This window comes from Anoplophora glabripennis, unplaced genomic scaffold, assembly GCF_000390285.2.
Source record: "Anoplophora glabripennis isolate ALB-LARVAE unplaced genomic scaffold, Agla_2.0 scaffold237, whole genome shotgun sequence".
Taxonomy (NCBI): domain Eukaryota; kingdom Metazoa; phylum Arthropoda; class Insecta; order Coleoptera; family Cerambycidae; genus Anoplophora; species Anoplophora glabripennis.
In genome coordinates this window covers 127,094-151,575 of record NW_019416676.1, presented here as the reverse complement: position 1 = coordinate 151,575, position 24,482 = coordinate 127,094, and the positions used below count along the sequence as shown (strand labels likewise).

The 24,482-nt window shown below is 32.7% G+C and overlaps 1 protein-coding gene across 1 annotated transcript; it reads right to left on the bottom strand.

Moving 5' to 3' along the window:
• Positions 1 to 822: 822 nt before the first annotated feature.
• On the bottom strand, positions 823 to 24,428 carry LOC111691827. Its single transcript, XM_023455213.1, has 2 exons — positions 24,199 to 24,428; positions 823 to 1,439 (listed from the first exon to the last, which is right to left on the bottom strand). Exon 2 carries the CDS (start codon positions 1,324 to 1,326, stop codon positions 823 to 825), a length of 504 nt encoding a protein of 167 aa, XP_023310981.1. The 5' UTR covers positions 1,327 to 1,439; positions 24,199 to 24,428.
• Between the last annotated feature and the right edge of the window lie 54 nt (positions 24,429 to 24,482).

The following is a 24,482-nucleotide window of genomic DNA, read 5'->3' as shown; positions in this document are numbered from 1 at the left end:
AATGTTTAAACAATCACCACGGCTCACCTAATCGTCCGATTTGAATTTTTCAAAAACCATTTTAAAGCTTGAGAGCTCTTCTTTTTGTGGTGAAATTTTCAAGTATTCAAAGGCTTTAGATTTTTAGAAATTTGATTTTGAAAATTTTTTAATTTAAAAAAAATAAAAAATTTAAACAATTATTATGTAAAAATTATCTAACCGAATTGGATGAAATTTGGTGTGATGATTCTATGCACTAAGAAGTTTAATTGGGAAAAGTATGAAGATCCTAGGTATTATTCAAGTGTCTGAAAAAAATTTGCAAATAAACTAGCATTTTTTGCAATTTTTTAAATGATTTTTCCGATTTTTGCAACAACAATAATTATTTGTTGGAATTGCAACTAACTCTATCTTGTTCTAAATTTAATTACAAAACTTTTTTTCCTCTTCCATTTCTGTCTAAAATGAATAGTTGCTAAGTTGTCGACGAGAAATCCAATAAAAAAATGAATTTTTTTGCTATTTTTTTATACTTTTTTGCAATAACAATTAAGCCCAGGTTTTTTTTATTTGCATAGAAAAATTATCATTTCTGATTCTATTTAGAAGCCATTAAAGCAAAAATCCCCGATCATATGCGTTTTACCCAAGTACACCCTTTGAAAGACAGATATCGCCTGGACTATAAGGGACCAATTTCCGAGCAGTAGTTAATTTTACGACCGACGATTGTCCTGCATCTCGTGATCTCAACCGATTACTAATTTTACATACGGACAGGCAACACAACATACACCGGCCTGTAGAGAGTGTTGCCTCACTAATAAAACTAAAGTGCTATCTCATGAATGAATTACCTGAACAATTCCCCCGCAGTTTCTTATCGCCCTGTTCTCCAACGTGCCCGTTGATCTTCTCGAACTCCTCGTCGTCCAAAATCACACTGTCCCCGTCCGACTGATTGAATTCGCGCCTCAGTAAATCACCGCCAAGAGCGCCTTCTAAGTTCGTAAAGTTCTCCTGGGAGAGTTTTCGGAACATGTTAGTCACCCTGATCGGGGTGCCCGGTCTGATGTTCAGGGACCTCTTGGCGGATACGGCGCTGTTAAATAACTGCTTCTGGAACTCTTCGTGTTCCGTCACGGACTTGGGTTCCAGGGACAACTGTCTTTCTAATTTTTTCTGGGCGTATTCGAGGAGGTTGATTTGTGGGGGGATGTTGACCACGTCGAAATGGGACCTCATCAGACGAGGGCGGTGGTTTTTCGTCGCCGACGCCTTGGCTTTGTCTAGGTAGGTGGTGATCTCGTCTTGAACGCGTTTTTTTATTATATCCATCATGATCGCTTTGTCGTTATCTTTGGCTGTTACGTCGTTGTCGGTTTGGGGTCCGTTTGCAGTTGTAACGGCGTTGCTACTTTCTTTGTCGGCTCTTTCTTCGCCAGCTCTGAAGCCTGTTAGGTGCGTTGGAATTTGAAAAATTAAAAGTTTCTTTTCATAAACGGGAAATAATCTAGGTATAAAGTGTCTATGTAACATTTCTTTTTATAGTCCGGGGAACCAAGGGTTTCCCCTCCGAATTCTTTCGGATAGAACCGATTGACGTAAAACTTTGGACTGTAAATAGAGAATAGCTCAAGAAACAAAAGTTGTAATAGACCGATCGAAATATCTCATTTAGAAGGAAAAAAAAGAAGAAAATTGTTACCTGGACTTTTATAAGTGGAAATGGTAAAGGGGCTTATAATGAACGAAAAAAATAATAATTGCGTGAGCAGAGGTGGCGGAGGGTTGATTTGGGGGGTTGAAAAGTTGTAGAAAATTGTATCATTGGGAGTTCTGGCGAAAGTTGACGTCAAACAAAATAATATCCAATACAAAAGTTGTAGACCATGCAAAAATCTACAACTTTTGTAGGAGTCACTTTTTAAGATAACCTCAAAATTTCCGCGAAAAATGCGAAAAACAATTTTCTTTCTTATTTTTCGTTTTTTATTTCTCATTTCCGCAAAAATAATTTAATTTTGACGAAACTTCGTGAATGTATACCTTTCTGTGTCTTAAATATCCACAAATTTTTTTAGAAAAAAAAATCGGGAAGTTTCCGAGATATTCATTTTTTCCGGTCTAAAACACTTTTTTCAAAGAAAATTGTAAAATCATCGTACAGAGTTCTGCCAGTGATCATTTTTTTCGTTTTGACATATACTTTTTACTTGGTGAAAAATATCTGTAATCACAGTTCAAAAACATGCTCAAAAATACAAAAAAAAATGACGCAACAATAATTTTTCAGTAATTGTTGTTAAATTTAAAAAAATCAAAAATTTATTACGCCATTCAATTGTACGGAAAAAATACAAAAAAAAACTGTCTCATTGTTTGACCCAAAACTTAATTTTTGTACAGTATTGCTATAAACATAAGTCGAATAGTGAATAAATAAAATAAATAATAATTTTTTTCAATAGGATCGATTAGTGTACTTATTTTTTTTAATTTTGATGAATTCATAGATATACAGTGTGTTCAAGATAAGGATGGGATGGGATCTAGGAAACGTAAGAAATACGATCATATTAGAAAAATGTTGTTTTTTATACCTACCAATATGCCGTTTAGAAAGTTTTAAAATTCCGGGCAGTTCCGAAGATATCCGGAAAAACCCGAAATTTTGCAAAACTGTGATTTTTTTCCTGGATGTATTTGAAAACGAATTTTAAAATAAATAGCAATACTTATTAGAAATAATAAAACATTTCATTTATTCGTATTATTTTTTTATTATATACAACTTTTTAAATTATTGATTAAAAAAAATTGTTGGATATTTTGTGCTGTATTGACTTATTGTTATGACTTCCTCCAAAATATATTTTTTTTATTAATTTGACTTAGATCAATACTGTACAAAAATAAAGTTTTGGGTCAAACAATGAGACACGGTTTTTATTATATTTTTTCCGTAGAATTGAATGGTGAAATCAGTTTTTCAATTTTTTTTTTAATTTAAATAAATTATCAACAATTACTGAAATATTCATTGCAAGTAATTTTTTTATTTTTTTGCATTTTTGAGCATGTCTTTGTACTGTGAATACAGATTTTTTTATTTCACCAGAAAGTATATGTAAAAAATGATCACCGTCAAAACTCTGTACGATGATTTTTCTAAGTAGAATTTTTCTTTGAAAAAAAAAGTGTTTCAGACCGGAACAAATGAATATCTCGGAAACTTCTTGATTTTTTGAAAGGTATACTTTCACCAAATTTCGACAAAATTAAATTATTTTTGCGGAAATGAGAAATAAGAAACGAAAAATTAAAAAAAATCTGTTTTGCGCATTTTTCTAGGAAATTTTGAGGTTATCTTAAAAAGTGACCTCTAAAAAAGTTGTAGATTTTTGCATGATTTACAACTTTTGTAATGGATACTTTTTTGTTTGACGTCAACTTTCACCATAAATGATACAATCTTTCAAAACTTTTCAACCCCCCAAATCAACCCTCCCCCTCGCTCACGTATTTATTTTTTCCACTTATAAAAGTCCAGGTAACAATTTTTTTTTCCAAGTGTAATTTAGTTGGACTATAGTGCTGATGAGCGCTTTTGTCCAGGAGATGGAAGCCACCCCTTCTAGGGTGTGAAAAATAAGATATTGAAAATACCCCAGGAATCAATAAAGCAATAAATTTTAAGCAAAAAGTATGCTACGAACATTTTTCGATAAGTCAATATTTTCTGAGTTATTGGTGATTGAAAATGTACACTTTGTAATAAAAAAAGACGTTTTTCAGTTGTTTTTTTAATCTTTAGCCGATTTAAAGATAATTAAGGAAAACCATTTGGAAAGTAACAGCTTCAACACACTGTATCTTGAAAACAGGAAACAGGGCGTCTAAGAAAAAAAACTTTACATGAACTGCCCCTATTATTTTTCCATGAGAAACTTGCACACAAGTTTTTTTGAAACATAAACGGGACACCCTGTATAACGATTCATCAACAGGGTGAAATAAGCTTAATTCCAAATTTTCATAAAAATCGGACCTATCCGAAAGTATTCGGAGGTTTTACCCTATTTTTCTCTTTGTTCCCTGAATTATTACCCCGACATTTTCAAAAATAAGAGGCATCAAGTTGTATAAAAATGTTGTGTAGTGCCCATAAATGACTTTCATAGGGTGTATACCGCAAGAAATTGCAGTCTTGTTATGAAAAAACATCGATATCGAAAGGCAGTTACGAGAAATTAAGTTTACAAAACAACAAGATATTAACTATTATCAAATTTTCCAACAATGAATATATTTGTCTACGGTTTCTGTGATGGAAATTCATTGGTGGCCTCACGAAAGTATCTACGCAGGTTTCCAAACAGAAAGCAACCTTAACAGCACGTATTCCAACGAGTTTTCCAAAAAGTCCGTGAGACAGGGAGTGTTAAAATTGGAAATACCAGAATAAGAGGTAATTTGGAAGATGCAAGCATTTTAGAAGAAAATGTAATAGCTGCTGTTGTTGATGATCCTTCTACTAGTGCCCGAAGAATATCAACGCAAGTAGTTATTCCATGAAGCAGCGTCTGGAGAATTTTAAACCGAGAAGAACTGCACCCATACCACCTACATAAAGTCCAAACTTTGCATCTGGTGATTCCGAAAAAAAGATACAATTTTGCAGGTTGTTAAAATATATCGATAATGACGAAAATTTCCAACGAAAGATATTGTGGAGCGATGAAACTATCTTTACGAAAAATGTCATGCTGCCTCCTCAAATTATTGTAGACTGTTTGAATTCAGAGAGATACACGGATTTTTTAGAAAATATTATTGATGACGTTATCTTAGCTTTGCGACATCAAATGTACTACCAACAAAATGGAGCACTTACTCCTAACGGAAGACAGGTATCTGCTTGATTCGATTTACATTTTCCAGAACGCTGGATTGGGGAAAATGGACCTATTATGTGACCTCTCAGGTTCCCTGACCTCAACCCGCTTGATTTTTTTACTGGGGTCATATGAATCAACTGGTGTATGCCAAACCCAGTAACACGAGAGACGATTTACTTAAAAAAATTAATGCAGCCGCCGAGCAAATTCAAGCAACCTTTGATTTGCGAAGGATTTACAATTCCTTGGTCGAATGATGTCGGGCATGCATTGAAGTAAATGGACAGCATTTCGAGCATTTATTGAAATAATTGTTTTCTATTTTTATTTTTAGTTTTGTCATTTTGTTTCTGTTACATAATTTCCAATTTTATTTTTAGTTGTAAACTGTACCTCAACGGTAAACAACTTTGATTGAAAACTTAGAATTTTGAGTGCAAAAAAAAAACACTTTTTCAAAGAATTTTTCACGAATAACTCAAAAACTACGCATTTTATTTAAAAAAAAAGGTGTAATAAACAAAAAAAGCTTATAAATAAACAAAGAAAATCGTTTTTTAAAAAGTATTGTACGTCCTATACAAAGCGAAATATGGTTACTGGAAGGGGACTTGTTTTGGGGGAAAACTAGAATCGATGTATTCAACGTCAAATAACGGAAAAAGGATTAATTTTACGTGTATAACGCTCCTGGAGTTTTTTGTAGTACTCAAAAAGACCTTCAAGATGAGCACTTATAAAAGTTAATTAGAGTAAAATTGAAGAAATTATCGTCAAAAACAGATGGATTGCTCATATTTTTTAAGGAAATATGAGCAGTAAACGCTGTACCATTTCCATCACAATTAAAATTAATCGTAGATCCTTTACAATTAGTTTTGTTTTAGTGTTTTTCATACGATCCTGAAGATGGACCGGTTTAGAATCCGTATTTTTTTAATAATGTACGGTAAAAGTTAAAACGTATTTTTCATTATTCAAAAAAAATTGCCTTAGAAACTATGAAAGATACGTAAAAAATTATATTTAACAAAAATGTAGCTTTTTTTCAACAAATATTTCTTATATTTTTTTTATTCCTATAGCATAAAAAATAAATGAGATATCGCCGCTTGAAGTATTCATTTTAGTGAAAAAACGACCTGTCTCGAGCCCTTCGATCCTTTCCCTTTAAAAAACAAAAGACTTAAAAGGTTTTATATGCAAACGATCTTACAGCTCTTGAAATTATCTGTAAAATGCTTTTTTGTAGGATATTATAGCTTCAAAATTAACCGAGTTATGGTAAAAAAACCAATGAAATTTTTTCGGGGCAAAATAGGTTTTCTCATTTTTGGAGCAAAATGTTAGGATTCAAGTGCGCGTCATCGTGTATAAAAGTTTATATGCAGCATAGCATTTTTTTATGATTGATTATATTTAAAAATCGATTATACTAAAAACATTTTACATTAATGTTTGTAAAAGGGTAGTTTATAAGAGTTGAAAATAGCAAAAGTTAAATATTCTTTCATAAACGATATAAGGGAATTTTTATTTTAAATTATTGCACAATTATAGAATTCCAAGATTTAAACCGTAATTTTTTATATTTTTTTTAGCACAGGGGTGATTTATAAGGGTTGAAAAGTGTTATGAGATACAAATTCTTTCATAAGCAATGAGGGAATTTTTATTTTAAATAATTGCATCGTTAAAGCATTTCAAGCTTTTAAAAAGCAATTTTTTATCATTTTTGTCAATACGGGGTGATTTTTAGGGGTTGAATGGGAAAAATTATTTTATTAGCTGTAAGGTAACTTTTATTTTAAATAATTGCACGATTTAATCATTCCAAATCTTTTAAAAATAATTTTTTATCTTTATTTTTGCATGGGGTTTAAGGGTTAAATAAAGGGTCGAAAAGATCAAATATATAATAAAACATGTTCGGGAACATGGAACATTATTTAATATTTGAGCTTGAACAAGATTTTTATCAATAAAATACTTAAAACTTAATTTTTTCAATTTTTTTCTCTTAGTGGTAGTTTTTACCCCTAAAAAACAAAAAGCGTCAATCGGGCTTATGTCACTTTTGAACTTCAGCCTACGATGAGCCTTATTCTAAATTTTCATGCAAACAAATGCAGTTTCAAAGAATTCCGAGGTTACAGCTGATTTTCAGCTTCAATGACTGTACTATAAGATGAGGATACTGAATTTACTAATAATATTTTATTTGCTTGTTTTTTTTCAAGGAGATGGTATTTAGTCCAATCGGTATCTGTTTTAAAAGTAGGTTGTATGGATGTTTCATTATAGTAACGCTAATTTTTGTTGGAAACAGCTCTAAATATTATGTAAAGTGATAATTGCGATATGTGCCCGCTGAAAAAGTTGTGCATAATTGTTAGCGCAAGAAAATGTAAAAAAAAAATTAAAAAGGTCCCCTTCTTTCATGTATAACTTGGAGAATATTGACATTAGAGAAAATAGTCTAAGGAAGAAAAGTTTCGTTTTGAGATTCTCTTCAAAATAAAAATTTATGTGCATTATTGTTGCTGCAATACAATATAGACCGAAAAAAAAAATCATGAAAAAAGAGATTTTGAAGTCATTTGAATGCACTACACAACATTTTTTACAGATCTTACATATTTGTTTTGATTTTCGAGACGTCGTTTTCAACAAATTGCCCGTATTTGATTCAAATTAATTATTTAACAAGTTCTAAGAAAGAAACCACGTTTTTTTAAATCTACCTACCTTTATCTGTTTCCTGGTCATTTAAAAGAAAGTGGCCAGCTTTTGTAACACTTAAAACAGTATTTTTTTCAATACCCCCTTGGTCCTTCTTCGATCCGTTGCCTTCTTCTGAAGGGGTAGTGTGACTATCGCTAGATTTGTTGGAAGAAAAAGGAGACAGCTCATCACTTATAGTCTTCGTAGCGCGAGAGATGGAATCGTCGTCCGGTAACTGACTTATGATTGTCTGAACTTCCTGTTCAATCTTTTTCAACTCTAAAAGCTTGTACTCCGACAACTTTTTTATTTCAGGGACAAACTCGATGACGCTGTCCTTCGTGGTGAATTTTTTAGGCTGCAATTCCTGCTTAAGGCTACTCACTTTCTTCTTCGAGGCATTTCCGTTATTGGACGTCAACTTAGGGATTTTCGTCTTCTCCAAAAGCACGAAAAATACGGTAGCGTAGTTGGGGACCTCTGGTAGCTTAAAAAAATTGTTGCCTTCCGGTTTGGTATCGCCGCATTCACCGTACTTTTCGCTCAACTTCTTGTTCATGTAAGCGTGAATGGCATTGACATATTCCAAGGCTGTGGAGTAGGTCTTGCTGGTTTCTTCGTTGAATACGAGGTCGTCCTTCAAGATCTGGTTGGACTCGAAGGGAGAGGCCTCCTTTTTATCGGTCTGTGTGGATATTGTCCTTTTCCTCGGCGATCTGCTCGCCAAAGAGCAGGAGTAAGTAGCTGTCCTAGGCACCAGGGGTATGTGAGGTTTCCTGAACATATCTCTTCAATGACTTGCTGGAATTTTTCTTCGCGACTATGTTATCTCCTACATATTTTTTACTAATAATGATCTGTCAGCTTGACACCTCGAAACCGCTTCGACAGAGCTGGGCTGTCGAATGACGCGTTAATACTTACTTTTTGGTAGTGTTGGAAATGTAATGTGTTGTACTTTTTACGCTCAGCCTAGATCGTTCGCATTACGACTCCGCAAAATGTAAATATTAAGCCACGAAAAATTAAAATAAGTATAGTGGCGCCTCAGTTGGTTGCATCGGTCACTTCTAAGTTCTTACCATAGACCTTATAAGCTAATAGAGGGGCCTTAACTGTCATAACGGCAAACGCGAAGTATTGTGCGTGAGAGAGCGCGCTACATTTAATTCAACCAATCGTCCAGCTGTACTGTACTCATGTTGTTATGTTTCAAATTAGTTCTGCTGCTTTTTTGCATAAATAACAAACAAATTAAAATAATCCTCATAAGTATAACTTAAACCATCTCCAGGCATTTTTATTTAAATTTTCAACAAAAACTATTACAAACAGAACAATAATTTGACAAATGTCAAGTTATTCTAATTGTTTTAGAATATTTCTGGTCATGGCTAATTTGACAACACGTCTGATACGAGAAAAAGTGTTAAAAAAATAGAAAATTGCAAATATCTCTAAAAGTAGTAACGGCAATCCTAATAATGCTTATATGGCTTGAAAGGAAATTTGAATCTACATACGACAGAGTAAAACAATACAGGGTGTTCCATTTAAGTTAACAAAGTTATAGCTGTTTGAAGGTATCAAAATGTAGCTGCAAAAATGAAACATCTAGTTATAGGTATCAAAAATCCGCTTGATATCACGCTTCTGAAAAGAGTTACTACTCGTAGCATCTCCTCGGACCCTTGCATCTGTCATTTTTTTTTAATAATTTCTTGGCGGTGAAAATTCGAAATAACGGGCGTTCAAATAAAAACGTGGTCAAGTTGGTTCTGAAAATTTGGACGTAGGGCGTAGCGTATAGCAAATGAACTTAAACGTCATCTGTCAAAGCGCTATATCGCCGCTATCAATTTGAATATTTTCGTTTTAAAAAGCGTTTAAAATGGTGTTTTCTCAAGAACAAAAAGTGTTTATCATAGAGTCCTACTTTAGAAATGGACGCAAGATTGATGGAATATGGAAGTATTCTATTGAGGAATGTTTCATAGAATTTCAAAATCAATTTCCCGGCGTTGTTGAGTACAAAATTNAATTGTATTTTGGCCCATAGAGTGATGCATGAGGTCCTCTTCTGAAAAGAGGGATTTGTAGTAAACCGTGAATTTTGCCAAGTACGAACACTTTGGCTTTTAGCTAAAGTTATTCTCGAATATTTTTTTTATATACAGGGTGAGTCAAAATTCACTCCCCAGCGGCCGGATATATATTCTAAAATAAAAAATAAATCAAAAATGTAGAATACTAAAATCTCGAAAGCGGAGCCGTTTTCGAATAAATTTTAGTTCGATAAATGCGCAATTTTCGACTGACTAATCAAGTTGGCCGGACAAAAACTGAATGGTGAAAATTACAGTAGTTTTTGCGAGAACATTTTGCCAGGTTTGTTAGAAAATATTCCTCTACAACAACGTGCAACTATGTGGTTTCAGCATGATGGTGCGCCCGTACATGCCACATTACTCTACGACATATTTTGAACCGCCGTTTTCCTAATAAATGGATTGGACGAGGTGGACGTTGGTCCATGGCCACCCCGGTCTCCTGACTTGACTCTGATAGACTTTTGGTTATGAGAATACAGAAAAGAAAAGGTTTATGTTACTGTGCCTGTTGGCGGGGATGATGTTATTGGTAGGATTCATGAATAAGCAGTAGCTAATTTCTGTTCTGTTGCCAGGAGTTTCTACCACAGATTGCAGAAGTATATTAACGAAAATGGTAATGTTTTTGTAGGTTAGCCAAAGCCAGAAGGATCTTCGTTTTTGCTATTTCTTATTTTGTATGGATTTTAATGGAGTTAATATTAAACAAAAAAATTATAAATTTGAATTTTTCTTTACAAAATTTTCCGAAAACGGCTTCGTTTTCGAGATTTTAGTATTCTACATGTTTGTTTTATTTTTTATTTTGGAATATATATCCGGCCGCTGGGGAGTAAATTTTGACTCACCCTGTATATGCGTTATAAAAATATTTTAAGGTCAAAGAAACTATTAATTTTGTACTTTTATCATTAAGGGTGGTTTTTAAGGGTTGAAACTTCATAAAATAACGTAAATTATAACCAATAATATGTATTCTATATATTAAGATATGAATTTTAGTCTATACAGGGTGGTCCGAATTTTATGCAGGAAACTTCGAGGGTAGATAGATCTCTTTAAAATAATATGTGTTTGCCTTATAAACATAGGTCTGGAACGGCCCCGTTTTAGAGATACAGGGTGTTGAGGTGGTGTAGAAAGGAGTGTAAATAGTTTTGTTGATGTACTTACAAATTGCACTTACTTTTACACATAAACAAATATTCTTGTAATATTATCGTTAGAAGTGTCTGCCACAAGGGGATTGTATTGGTATGAATAACTTGAGAACGGCGAATCTTAGAGAAAAAATGAAAGTCACCTTTTTTACGTATTTTGTGCATTAAAATATAAATCAGTTACAATGGCATGTAAAAAATGCAGTGGCGTAGGTTTTTTTGTAAAAAAGAGAGTGACCCCTGTCCAGTTGTACACCACTGGTTGAACCTTTAAAGCTCATATTTCAGGGAATAGGTATTAGGCCTACTATCATACATTATATCTACCAAATTTTATTGAGATCGGTTAATAGATTCGGGAGATATAAATAAAAAATCAATTTTTTTTGACAACTTCAACACCCTGTATCTCTAAAACGGTGCCGTTCCAGACCTATGTTTATAAGGCAAACACATATTATTTTAAAGAGATCTATCTGCCCTCGAAGTTTCCTGCATAAAATTCGGACTACCCTGTATAACACCTATTTTTATATTTATTCAGTTTTTTAGCATAAGGCGTGGTTTTCATCCCCTAAAAATCAGAAGCGCGTATCAAGCATATATAACTTTTCATCTACAGGGTGAAATAAGTTCCAAATTTTCATAAAAATCGGATCTATCCGAAAGTATTCGGAGGTTTTACCTTATTTTTCTCTTCGTTCCCTGGACTAAGCACGACATCTTCAAAACTAAGAGGCATCAAATTGTATAAAAATGTGTAGTGCCCATAAATGACTTTCATAGGGTGTATACTTACCGCAAGAAATTGCCCTCTTGTTAAGGTAAGCAATATCGTGTTAGCAAAATAATTTTTATATGGCTTGGCATACAGGGTGTTTATTAAGTACTTGTACAAACTTTAAAGAGTAAATCTTTACAAGCATACATGTCAAAATTAATTACGGTACTCGAAATTACGAGAAATTAAGTCTACAAAACAAAAAGATATTAACTATTATCAAATTTTCCAACAACGAATATATTTGTATACGGTTTCTGTGATGGAAATTCATTGGTGGCCTCACGAGAGTATCTACGCAGGTTTCCAAACAGAAGGCAACCTTAACAGCACGTATTCCAACGAGTTTTCCAAAGAGTCCGTGAGACCGGGAGTTTTAAAATTGGAAATACCAGAATAAGAGGTAATTTGGAAGATGCAAGCATTTTAGAAGAAAATGTAATAGCTGCTGTTGTTGATGATCCTTCCACCAGTGNTCGAAAAAATTGACAGAAAGGAAAAACGAAACAAAACATCCGATCGACTTTTTCAACTCCAAATCACTTTTGGACAAACACAAATTCTAAAGGTTGGTATACAAATGTTCCACTAGCAATTAATACTGTATCTACATGGACAAAAGAATCTATAGCTAAAATTGGACTGGGCATCACAAATAATAAAATTACCAACCATTCAAACCGTGCCAGTAGTCAGTACAGTTTCTCACTTAACCAAAGCAGGTATAAGTGACCAACAACTGATAAAGATAACCGGACACTCACCGACATCATCCATTAAACCCTACCTTGTAATTGACGCTGAACATCACGAAAGTCTTATTATTAACTTATGAACCTCGGATAGAATAAGTCAAAAGGAATATTCAACATGTATGGAAACTAGTAAAGAAAATATTGAAATCAGTACACCAAACCTGCCAAACCAAACAATTAATAGCAACTGTGCATTTATTTTAATAACTGTTCCTTCAAATAATTTGAATAAATAAAGATAATGGTTGTTATTCGTTCACACAGAATAAATAAAGATATTTATTTTTGTTGTTCATTCACATATTTTACCAATCAGTAACTTTGCCCGAAAAACTGGCATTTGACAAAATCGCTCAACCTTCGATCTCGCGATTTTTTCAGTAGAATTACTGATTGGCAAAATTATTTCGTTACAAAGAAAACTTTATCCGATAAAAAGAAAAGCTCTTGTGGTTTTACTGTTGATAAAACTAATTGTAAGAAGGATCCTATTTTACTTTTGGGGGCAGGCCTTCTCATATTTGGAATTTTTTACAGCCTACAACCTTTCTCACCTCTTTTTTGTTTTCATTACAGAGAAAGAAAAGATAAACTTTTTCAAACCTACAGCATCTTTACCATACAACAAATAAATATTTTAAAAATGTTTTTAAAATATTAGTTAAATATTCATGATCATTTTCGAATTATTTTTTAAACTATTGGAAATGTTTTTAATGCTTTGTTGAGGTCTCAAAATCAACATTCTGAAAACATAACAGATGGTTGAGAGTTGATTAAAATAAATATTTTTTAAAGCAGCAGAAATTTGTATTTATGATTGTAGACTAGGCGGTATCTGTTTTGGTTTGGGTGAATCGTATATCCACGGAGATTTTTGGCTTTTTGGCTTTTCACTAGAAATGAAACTTTTACTACGCGCATAAAAAAAACGTGGGCTTAACTTTTGGCGGCACAGTATGTTTAAAAAATTCAAATATGTCATATTTTTCTTCCTATTTAATTATGCATCTGAAGAGTTGATTTTAGACGAAAATGGAAGAGGAAATAAATGTTTGTAATTAAATTTTACAAAATATGACTTGTTACAAATCGAATGAATCATGATTATTATGGTAAAAATCGAAAAAATCGCCTAAAATAGAGTTAAAAAACAATACTTTTTAGGGAATTTTTTGGGGTCTTTAAATTGGGCATAAGATCTTCATACTTGGCTCAAGAAAACTTCATGTTATGTAGAAGCATCCCATCAAATTACATCAAAATCAGTTCCATAGATTTTGCATCATAATTTTGCAATCCAGATTTTGTGCCGCCAAAAGTTAAGCCCACGTTTTTTTATGCGCGTAGAAAAATTTTCATATCTAGTGTTATTTGAAAGCCAAAAAGCCAAAAATCTCCGTGGATATACGATTCACCCAAATATGGACTTTTTGAAACAAATGCCGTCTGGATTATTATAATATGAAACCGAATTAGGGGAGAGATAATTAATAGTCCAGGCGGTACTTGTTTCGGGTTGGGTAAAACGCATATGATAAGAGATTTTTGCTTTAACGACTTCTAAATAACATCAGAAATGATAATATTTCTATGCAAATAAAAAAAAACGTGGGCTTAATTGTTATTGCAAAAAAGTATGAAAAAATGGCAAACAAAAATTTATTTTTTTCTTGGATTTCTTGTCGACAACTTAGCAACTATTCATTTTAGACAAAAATGGAAAAGGAAAAAAAGTTTTTTAATTAAATTTTGAACAAGATAGAGGTAGTTGCAATTCGAAAAAATAATGATTATTGTTGCAAAAATCGGAAAAATCATTTAAAAAATTGTAAAAAATGCTAGTTTATTTGTCAATTTTTTTCAGACACTTGAATAATACCTAAGATCTTCATACTTTTCCCAATTAAACTTCTTAGTGTATAAAATCATCACACCACATTTCATCCAATTCAGTTCGATAGTTTTTACATAATAATTGTTTAATTTTTTTATTTTTTTTTTAAATTAAAAAGTTTTCAGAATCAAATTTCTAAAAATCTAAACCCTTTGAATATTTGAAAATTTCACCACAAAAAGAAGAGCTGTCAAGCTTTAAAATGCTTTTTGAAAAATTCAAATCGGAGGATTAGGTGAGCCGTGGTGATTGTTTAAATATTTTCGCAATTTTCACGTTTATAAACAATTGCAATAATTTAATGTTTTTTTCAAATGTTTCTTTATTTTAAAATACGGTTTGAAAGTACTCGGAAAGACGAGTACGTTAAAAAAAAAACCTGATGATCTGCCCATTATTTTCGGAGTTATTTACAGCAAAACTATAAGGGTATAATGGCCGTTTTTTTAACTAATGGGTGTGTCATTCCGAGTACTTTCCAGATATAAATTTTCAAAATTGCAATCACGGGCGTCCCATTTAAAATGTCACTCAAAGACATTCAAGACCGCGTGAAATCAGTGGTGGGGGGAGCAAATACACGGTTACTCCGATCTGAATTCTCGAGTTCAAAACTTCGACACTCCGTAAAATTTCACTAATTTCAGCTTCTAATGGGCCAATTTCTATGATTTTTTTTAATCGATGTCTCGCAACTTAAAAAATTCAATTATCATATTTTCAACTACCTTTTATTATTAATGATTGGACTTTTGACATGCCGGTAAACAGTTACTTTAATCGATGTCTCGCAACTTAAAAAATTCAATTATCATATTTTCAACTACATTTTATTATTAATGATTGGACTTTTGACATGCCGGTAAACAGTTACTTTAAAAAATTATTAATTTATTATGTTTATTTATTTACTGTTAATTTTCACGACCAAAATTTTTGCATGTTGCACCATGTTGTTGGTATTAATTAAGTATCCAAAAGATTCTTATACTTTTTTTATAAATAAAAAATAAATTTTAGATAAATATTTTAAAAGTAAACGAAAAAATTAAAATTATAATTATTCACAATTTATGTGAGTAATAATTTTTGAAAGACTTTTAGAAATTTATCGTACAACTAAAAATTAATACCAATTTTCAGTTGTTTATTTAAATAATTATTGTTTAAACAATTTTATAATATTTAAACAAACTTACTAGTATTACCAAAAATTTGAAAAAAACATTAAATTATTGCAATTGTTTATAAGCGTGAAAATTGCGAAAATGTTTAAACAATCACCACGGCTCACCTAATCGTCCGATTTGAATTTTTCAAAAAGCATTTTAAAGCTTGAGAGCTCTTCTTTTTGTGGTGAAATTTTCAAGTATTCAAAGGCTTTAGATTTTTAGAAATTTGATTTTGAAAATTTTTTAATTTAAAAAAAAAAAAAAAAATTAAACAATTATTATGTAAAAACTATCGAACCGAATTGGATGAAATTTGGTGTGATGATTCTATGCACTAAGAAGTTTAATTGGGAAAAGTATGAAGATCCTAGGTATTATTCAAGTGTCTGAAAAAAATTGACAAATAAACTAGCATTTTTTGCAATTTTTTAAATGATTTTTCCGATTTTTGCAATAACAATAATTATTTTTTCGAATTGCAACTAACTCTATCTTGTTCTAAATTTAATTACAAAACTTTTTTTCCTCTTCCATTTCTGTCTAAAATGAATAGTTGCTAAGTTGTCGACGAGAAATCCAAGAAAAAAATGAATTTTATTGCTATTTTTTTATACTTTTTTGCAATAACAATTAAGCCCAGGTTTTTTTTATTTGCATAGAAAAATTATCATTTCTGATTCTATTTAGAAGCCATTAAAGCAAAAATCCCCGATCATATGCGTTTTACCCAAGTACACCCTTTGAAAGACAGATATCGCCTGGACTATAAGGGACCNCGATGAGCCTTATTCTAAATTTTCATGCAAACAAATGCAGTTTCAAAGAATTCCGAGGTTACAGCTGATTTTCAGCTTCAATGACTGTACTATAAGATGAGGATACTGAATTTACTAATAATATTTTATTTGCTTGTTTTTTTTCAAGGAGATGGTATTTAGTCCAATCGGTATCTGTTTTAAAAGTAGGTTGTATGGATGTTTCATTATAGTAACGCTAATTTTTGTTGGAAACAGCTCTAAATATTATGTAAAGTGATAATTGCGATATGTGCCCGCTGAAAAAGTTGTGCATAATTGTTAGCGCAAGAAAATGTAAAAAAAAAATTAAAAAGGTCCCCTTCTTTCATGTATAACTTGGAGAATATTGACATTAGAGAAAATAGTCTAAGGAAGAAAAGTTTCGTTTTGAGATTCTCTTCAAAATAAAAATTTATGTGCATTATTGTTGCTGCAATACAATATAGACCGAAAAAAAAAATCATGAAAAAAGAGATTTTGAAGTCATTTGAATGCACTACACAACATTTTTTACAGATCTTACATATTTGTTTTGATTTTCGAGACATCGTTTTGAACAAATTGCCCGTATTTGATTCAAATTAATTATTTAACAAGTTCTAAGAAAGAAACCACGTTTTTTTAAATCTACCTACCTTTATCTGTTTCCTGGTCATTTAAAAGAAAGTGGCCAGCTTTTGTAACACTTAAAACAGTATTTTTTTCAATACCCCCTTGGTCCTTCTTCGATCCGTTGCCTTCTTCTGAAGGGGTAGTGTGACTATCGCTAGATTTGTTGGAAGAAAAAGGAGACAGCTCATCACTTATAGTCTTCGTAGCGCGAGAGATGGAATCGTCGTCCGGTAACTGACTTATGATTGTCTGAACTTCCTGTTCAATCTTTTTCAACTCTAAAAGCTTGTACTCCGACAACTTTTTTATTTCAGGGACAAACTCGATGACGCTGTCCTTCGTGGTGAATTTTTTAGGCTGCAATTCCTGCTTAAGGCTACTCACTTTCTTCTTCGAGGCATTTCCGTTATTGGACGTCAACTTAGGGATTTTCGTCTTCTCCAAAAGCACGAAAAATACGGTAGCGTAGTTGGGGACCTCTGGTAGCTTAAAAAAATTGTTGCCTTCCGGTTTGGTATCGCCGCATTCACCGTACTTTTCGCTCAACTTCTTGTTCATGTAAGCGTGAATGGCATTGACATATTCCAAGGCTGTGGAGTAGGTCTTGCTGGTTTCTTCGTTGAATACGAGGTCGTCCTTCAAGATCTGGTTGGACTCGAAGGGAGAGGCCTCCTTTTTATCGGTCTGTGTGGATATTGTCCTTTTCCTCGGCGATCTGCTCGCCAAAGAGCAGGAGTAAGTAGCTGTCCTAGGCACCAGGGGTATGTGAGGTTTCCTGAACATATCTCTTCAATGACTTGCTGGAATTTTTCTTCGCGACTATGTTATCTCCTACATATTTTTTACTAATAATGATCTGTCAGCTTGACACCTCGAAACCGCTTCGACAGAGCTGGGCTGTCGAATGACGCGTTAATACTTACTTTTTGGTAGTGTTGGAAATGTAATGTGTTGTACTTTTTACGCTCAGCCTAGATCGTTCGCATTACGACTCCGCAAAATGTAAATATTAAGCCACGAAAAATTAAAATAAGTATAGTGGCGCCTCAGTTGGTTGCATCGGTCACTTCTAAGTTCTTACCATAGACCTTATAAGCTAATAGAGGGGCCTTAACTGTCATAACGGCAAACGCGAAGTATTGTGCGTGAGAGAGCGCGCTACATTTAATTCAACCAATCGTCCAGCTGTACTGTACTCATGTTGTTATGTTTCAAATTAGTTCTGCTGCTTTTTTGCATAAATAACAAACAAATTAAAATAATCCTCATAAGTATAACTTAAACCATCTCCAGGCATTTTTATTTAAATTTTCAACAAAAACTATTACAAACAGAACAATAATTTGACAAATGTCAAGTTATTCTAATTGTTTTAGAATATTTCTGGTCATGGCTAATTTGACAACACGTCTGATACGAGAAAAAGTGTTAAAAAAATAGAAAATTGCAAATATCTCTAAAAGTAGTAACGGCAATCCTAATAATGCTTATATGGCTTGAAAGGAAATTTGAATCTGCATACGACAGAGTAAAACAATACAGGGTGTTCCATTTAAGTTAACAAAGTTATAGCTGTTTGAAGGTATCAAAATGTAGCTGCAAAAATGAAACATCTAGTTATAGGTATCAAAAATCCGCTTGATATCACGCTTCTGAAAAGAGTTACTACTCGTAGCATCTCCTCGGACCCTTGCATCTGTCATTTTTTTTTAATAATTTCTTGGCGGTGAAAATTCGAAATAACGGGCGTTCAAATAAAAACGTGGTCAAGTTGGTTCTGAAAATTTGGACGTAGGGCGTAGCGTATAGCAAATGAACTTAAACGTCATCTGTCAAAGCGCTATATCGCCGCTATCAATTTGAATATTTTCGTTTTAAAAAGCGTTTAAAATGGTGTTTTCTCAAGAACAAAAAGTGTTTATCATAGAGTCCTACTTTAGAAATGGACGCAAGATTGATGGAATATGGAAGTATTCTATTGAGGAATGTTTCATAGAATTTCAAAATCAATTTCCCGGCGTTGTTGAGTACAAAATTTTTCAAAGTGCAGTTCAGCGTTGTGTTAATGTTTTTCGTGAAACGGGCAGTGTAACAAGAAAAGAAGGAAGCGGCCGACCTAAAAAGCGGACTGAAGAATTAAAAGAAAATGTCCAACAAATAATGGAAAATGCGCCAAGAACTTCTGTACGTGTTTTATCACAAATGGTGGGAGTATCAGTCGGTACCTGCCACACAGTGTTAAAAAAAGATTTGCGTTTGTTCTCCTATCGTTTAACTTGTCAGCAAGAACTTCATGAAGTTGATTTTCCGCGACGGGCTGTATTTTGTGAATGGTTTTTAAACAACTACGGTGAACTTCATAATATCACCTTTTTTTCTGATGAAGCCTGGTTTCATTTAAGTGGTTACGTAAACTCACAGAATATGAGAATGTGGTCTTCTGAAAAACCAGATAACTTTTTTGTCGAGGGCCCTCTACACGCTCAAAAAATTGGAGTTTGGTGTGCTCTCAATCGAAGGAGGATTTATGGACCTATTTTTTTTAATGGTACTCTTACTGCGCAAAGGTATAGAGAAGAAATTATCGCTCCTTTTGTTAACCAGCTGGAAGAAAACGAAATTACAAACTTTTACTTTCAACAAGATGGCGCAAGGGCACATACGGCAGGCGAGACGATGAATATGTTGAGGGAAGTTTTCCAAAATCGACTAATAAGTCTCAATGCTGAACATGAATTTCCACCGAGGTCATGTGATATTACGCCGTGTGATTTCTTTTTGTGGCCTTACCTTAAAAACACTATTTTTGAACTGCCTATTCCTGATTTAAACCATCTGCAGGCTCGACTTATAGACAAGATTCGTGAAATTAACAATACCCCGAGCATCTTAGAAAATGTCTTTAATTCTTTGAGGAACAGGTGTGAAAAGTGCTTGGAACAAGGAGGGGGACACTTTCAGCAGCTGCTTTAATTTATTGTTATAACAAGGAGGGGGACACTTTCCGCAGCTCCTTTAATTGTTTGTTATTGTTATCACGATTATTCTTTAAAATAAAGTTATATAGTCATTAACGTTATTGAAACTGACAGCTGCTATACAGCTCGTTGAGAAATGAGGTTAAGTTGGTCGCTATAAGCTACTCCCTACGTCCAATGTGTCAGAGCCAACTTCGACCACGTTTTTATTTGAACGCTCGTTATTTGTAATTATTCAGTTTTCAAGGTTGAAAACAGTATTGCATTGTCGAAACCAAGAGTTGCATGAACAAAATTTGGACAAGACATAGCTAATACAATGGGAAACATCGCCTTAATGTTAAAAATGCTGTCACCGCCATTCTTGGTGGTGAAAATTCGAAATATTTGTAATTATTCAATTTTCGTGGTTGAAAACAATTTTTCATTGTCGAAACCAAGAGAGTTGCGCGAACAAAATTTGGACAGGACATAGCTAATACCAACGAATTCTCACCACTAGAAGGAACTTTGTGTATTATTATACATGTGTTTTAACTGTAGCAAACATCTAAACAAAGAACTACCTAATAAATAAAGTTGGATAGTGTCAAATGTAAACAATGAGACATAACGGCAGTGGCGTATTGTCAAAAAAGGCAAAATATTAAAATTTACAAAATACCAATACACATTTGAAAGGATTACTCATTTTATAAATAATTTTACATATTGGTGATATAATGAGAGGGTAAAAATTGAAGTAAAATTAATAAACTGTTTTTACTATACTCAAATTGTTTTGACATCAGTACTGATTAATTAAATGATTAATTAATTAATTTCTTTGGTTTTAAAGGAATAATAATAAGTTATAAGTCATAACTTTTATGACTTATAAAACCCACTAGTGACTTATAGAAATCATAAAAAGACAAATGTTTGGTTTATTTTTCCAGTTTTTATTAGAAAACCAATTTGAAACAGTAATGTCAACAAATAACATAAAATCCTACAAACTTACAATCTACCTACTTATTAATATTAACATCAACATTTATGGTAAAGCCGTAATTTGATATTTGAAGGAGCACCATCAAAAGTAAGAGAAACTATTTTGATACCTAATTCACTTAACAATTCTAAACATTTTTTTAACAAATTAGCTTTTTCTCCACCACTTAAACCGTTTGTCAAGAAGTACCCAATAGGCATTTTTTCCAATGACTATTTATAGCTACAACCATAAAAACAAGGGCTTCCGTAGCTTCTGGAATATTATCACCACGTATTCAATGCCGACATCAACATATCCAGTGAATCGTTTCCCATTGCAAATATCAAATTGCCCAAAATTTCACTGTTTGTTTCTCTTACTTTCATTTTAATAGCAGCCAATGCATCATTTGTAAATCCAGGTGTTCCATCTATAGATATGTACCACTTAGAAATTGTTTTTGTATGTGACAAAGCCATGTTAAAACTTCTTCTTGCCTAATTATAAGCATCTGTTGAATAAAAGCTTAACATTAAGGCAAGCGACCTAAGATCAGGTGAATACTTTTTACGAGATTGTAATTTTCTTGATATTTGACAGATTTCTCCTAACATTCCAGGTGCTGATTCCTAAAAATACATATTGGTTACAGACAGAAAGAATAAGTATTTTTCAACTTACATGAATGATACATTGAGCAGTTTCTGTTGTCATATTTCTTTTTCGAAAATTTCAGAAGAGAATTTAAGGCTACAAATTCTGGCTTTTAGACGACTCTTTGCCTGCTGCAGACTTCGGATCTTTATTGTTTGCATTTTTATTTTTTTCTTACAAATATTCCAATTTTTTTTTGCTTTTTTTGGACTATCCATGTCAGAAGTATGGCATTCTCCAAAATATCACGGATAAGGCCTTTTCCTAAAAATGATAAATTATCTATTCCAGATGTATTTTATATAAACAGTAGTGTTTATATAAAATAAAATGGTAATATATTTAAATAGGTAACAAGGTACAATTTTCTTGGTATTTTTTAAAATGTACTGAATAAAAAAAATGTTAGATAGGTAAGCAGATAGCAAAATTATAGGGTATTAGTTGTAGATACTTTACAAAGGATATATAATTTGTTAATTATATTTTTATAACTTACTTCACGTTTATAATTTTATTACGATTGGGTGAATCCATTCCTATTTCTGATGCAGTTAAAGTTGGTCAATGTTTTGGTGATATATGTAGCCTTATTTGTAGTCGATAACAAGCCTGATTGAGCACTCAGTGTCGATGACGATGAACATGTGGATATATTTTCTGGTTTTTGTTGCGGCAAGTGCAATGACTATTCCGTAAGAACATTATTTAGAGAAATATTTTCCTTATTAGAACTGTCTGATCTATAAAAATTAAATAAAAAGGTAAAGAGGTACTAGGTAACTGTAAAGGCTTTTTACTTGTATATTTTAATCAATATAAAAGTTAGTTTACCTGCTATAAGTAGAAGCTATTATTGGAATAGCTGTATCTCGTAAGTACTTTATACCTGATGGGTTTGTCAGAAAATCATTAATCGCAAAATGATCAGAACAAACAAAAATGTCGGTAATGTCACCTTCCACAAGTTTCTCCGTTCCAGATTCTTAGGAAATGTAAAAAATACAGGTATTACTCATAATATACTTATAATATTACTGAAACACGAAACGATATGTTGAACAATTAAAAAATATATATTTTTAATAATTTAGATAATGATTTAGTCAGTATTTTATCACTGCTAATTAAGTACTAAATGTAAAACACCCATATGTAATTCCTCAAACGCCGCTCATGTTGCTTGCTTACTTACCTGTGAAAAGACCGCTGCTCGCCCTTTTTAAATAAAACTTTCTAACCATGTCTTAGCACTAAATAAATGTTCATATATAAAAACTACACAACAATAAGAGGAAAATGCCACACTAACCCCAAATAAACTCAAATACGTTAATAGCGGCTACACACTTTTCCTCTGACAGCTGTCATCGACAATCATCGAAATGCGGACGTAGGCGGGAATATTAATTCGACCAATCGAAATTTGTGTCTCCTGAAGATCTGATTTGTTTATGTACATTCGCAAACAAATACATCCAAACCTCCTTCTAGTGCTTACAATTCGTTGGCTAATACAATGCGAAACATCGCCTTAATGTTAAAAATGCTCTCACCGTCGTTCTTGGTGGTGAAAAATCGAAATATTTGAAATTATTCAATTTTTGTGGTTGAATATAAAGTGACCCTCAAATTTCACATATAATACGAAAATGCAATAATATATAAGGTGTCCCATTTATAATAACGAAGTTGGTGTCGACTTCCGGTATAACCGGAAGTGCTGGAGGATTCTAGATATTTTAGTTGTGTTCGCCCTAAGGACGTTGCCAATTTTTCAAATTTTTCGTAGCAATACTTTCCCAGATATCGATCGATGCAGTTCCCGGTGGGACACCCTGTATACTATACCAGTAATTAATAATTATCAAAAGTTGCATGAACAAAATTTGGACAAGACATAGCTAATACAATGGGAAACATCGCCTTAATGTTAAAAATGCTGTCACCGCCGTTCTTGGTGGTGAAAATTCGAAATATTTGAAATTATTCAATTTTTGTGGTTGAATATAAAGTGACCCTCAAATTTCACATAGAATACGAAAATGCAATAATATATAAGGTGTCCCATTTAAAATAACGAAGTTGGTGTCGACTTCCGGTATAACCGGAAGTGCTGGAGAGTTCTAGATATTTTAGTTGTGTTCGCCCCAGGGACATTGCCATGTTGCCAATTTTTCAAATTTTTCGTAGCAGTACTTTCCTAGATATCGATCGATGCAGTTCCCGGTGGGACACCCTGTATACTATACCAGTGCATTGTCGAAACCAAGAGTTGCACTAACCAAATTTGGACAGGACATAGCTAATACAATGCGAAACATCGCCTTAATGTTAAAAATGCTCTCACCGTCGTTCTTGGTGGTGAAAATTCGAAATATTTGAAATTATTCAATTTTTGTGGTTGAATATAAAGTGACCCTCAAATTTCACATAGAATACGAAAATGCAATAATATATAAGGTGTCCAATTTAAAATAACGAAGTTGGTGTGCTGGAGGATTCTAGATATTTTAGTTTTGTTCACCCTAGGGACGTTGCCAAATTTTCAAATTTTTCGGAGCAATACTTTCACAGATATCGATCGACGCAGTTCCCGGTGGGACACCCTGTATACTATACCAGTAATTAATATTTATCAAAAATAAAAATTAAAAATGATACATCCAAATATAATTAATTCAAAAACACATACCTGACACGCGGATATCATTAAATAAAACGATTTTTCAAAGAAATATCTTGCATTCTTGTTGTTCTAACATCACCTTTGACAATACGCAAAAGTAGCCACGATAAATAAAATCTTATCGTTTGTGCAGTTTATTTATGCAATATTTTTTCCTCCTCGCAAACGGAATCAATAAATATTAATAGAACTGAATTATATACAAAAAACTAAAAGATGCCTAATTTGAGTTTTGATACTTTCCTCCACAAATTTTGTCCATTTTAATGAAGATAATTAGAAACGTAAAT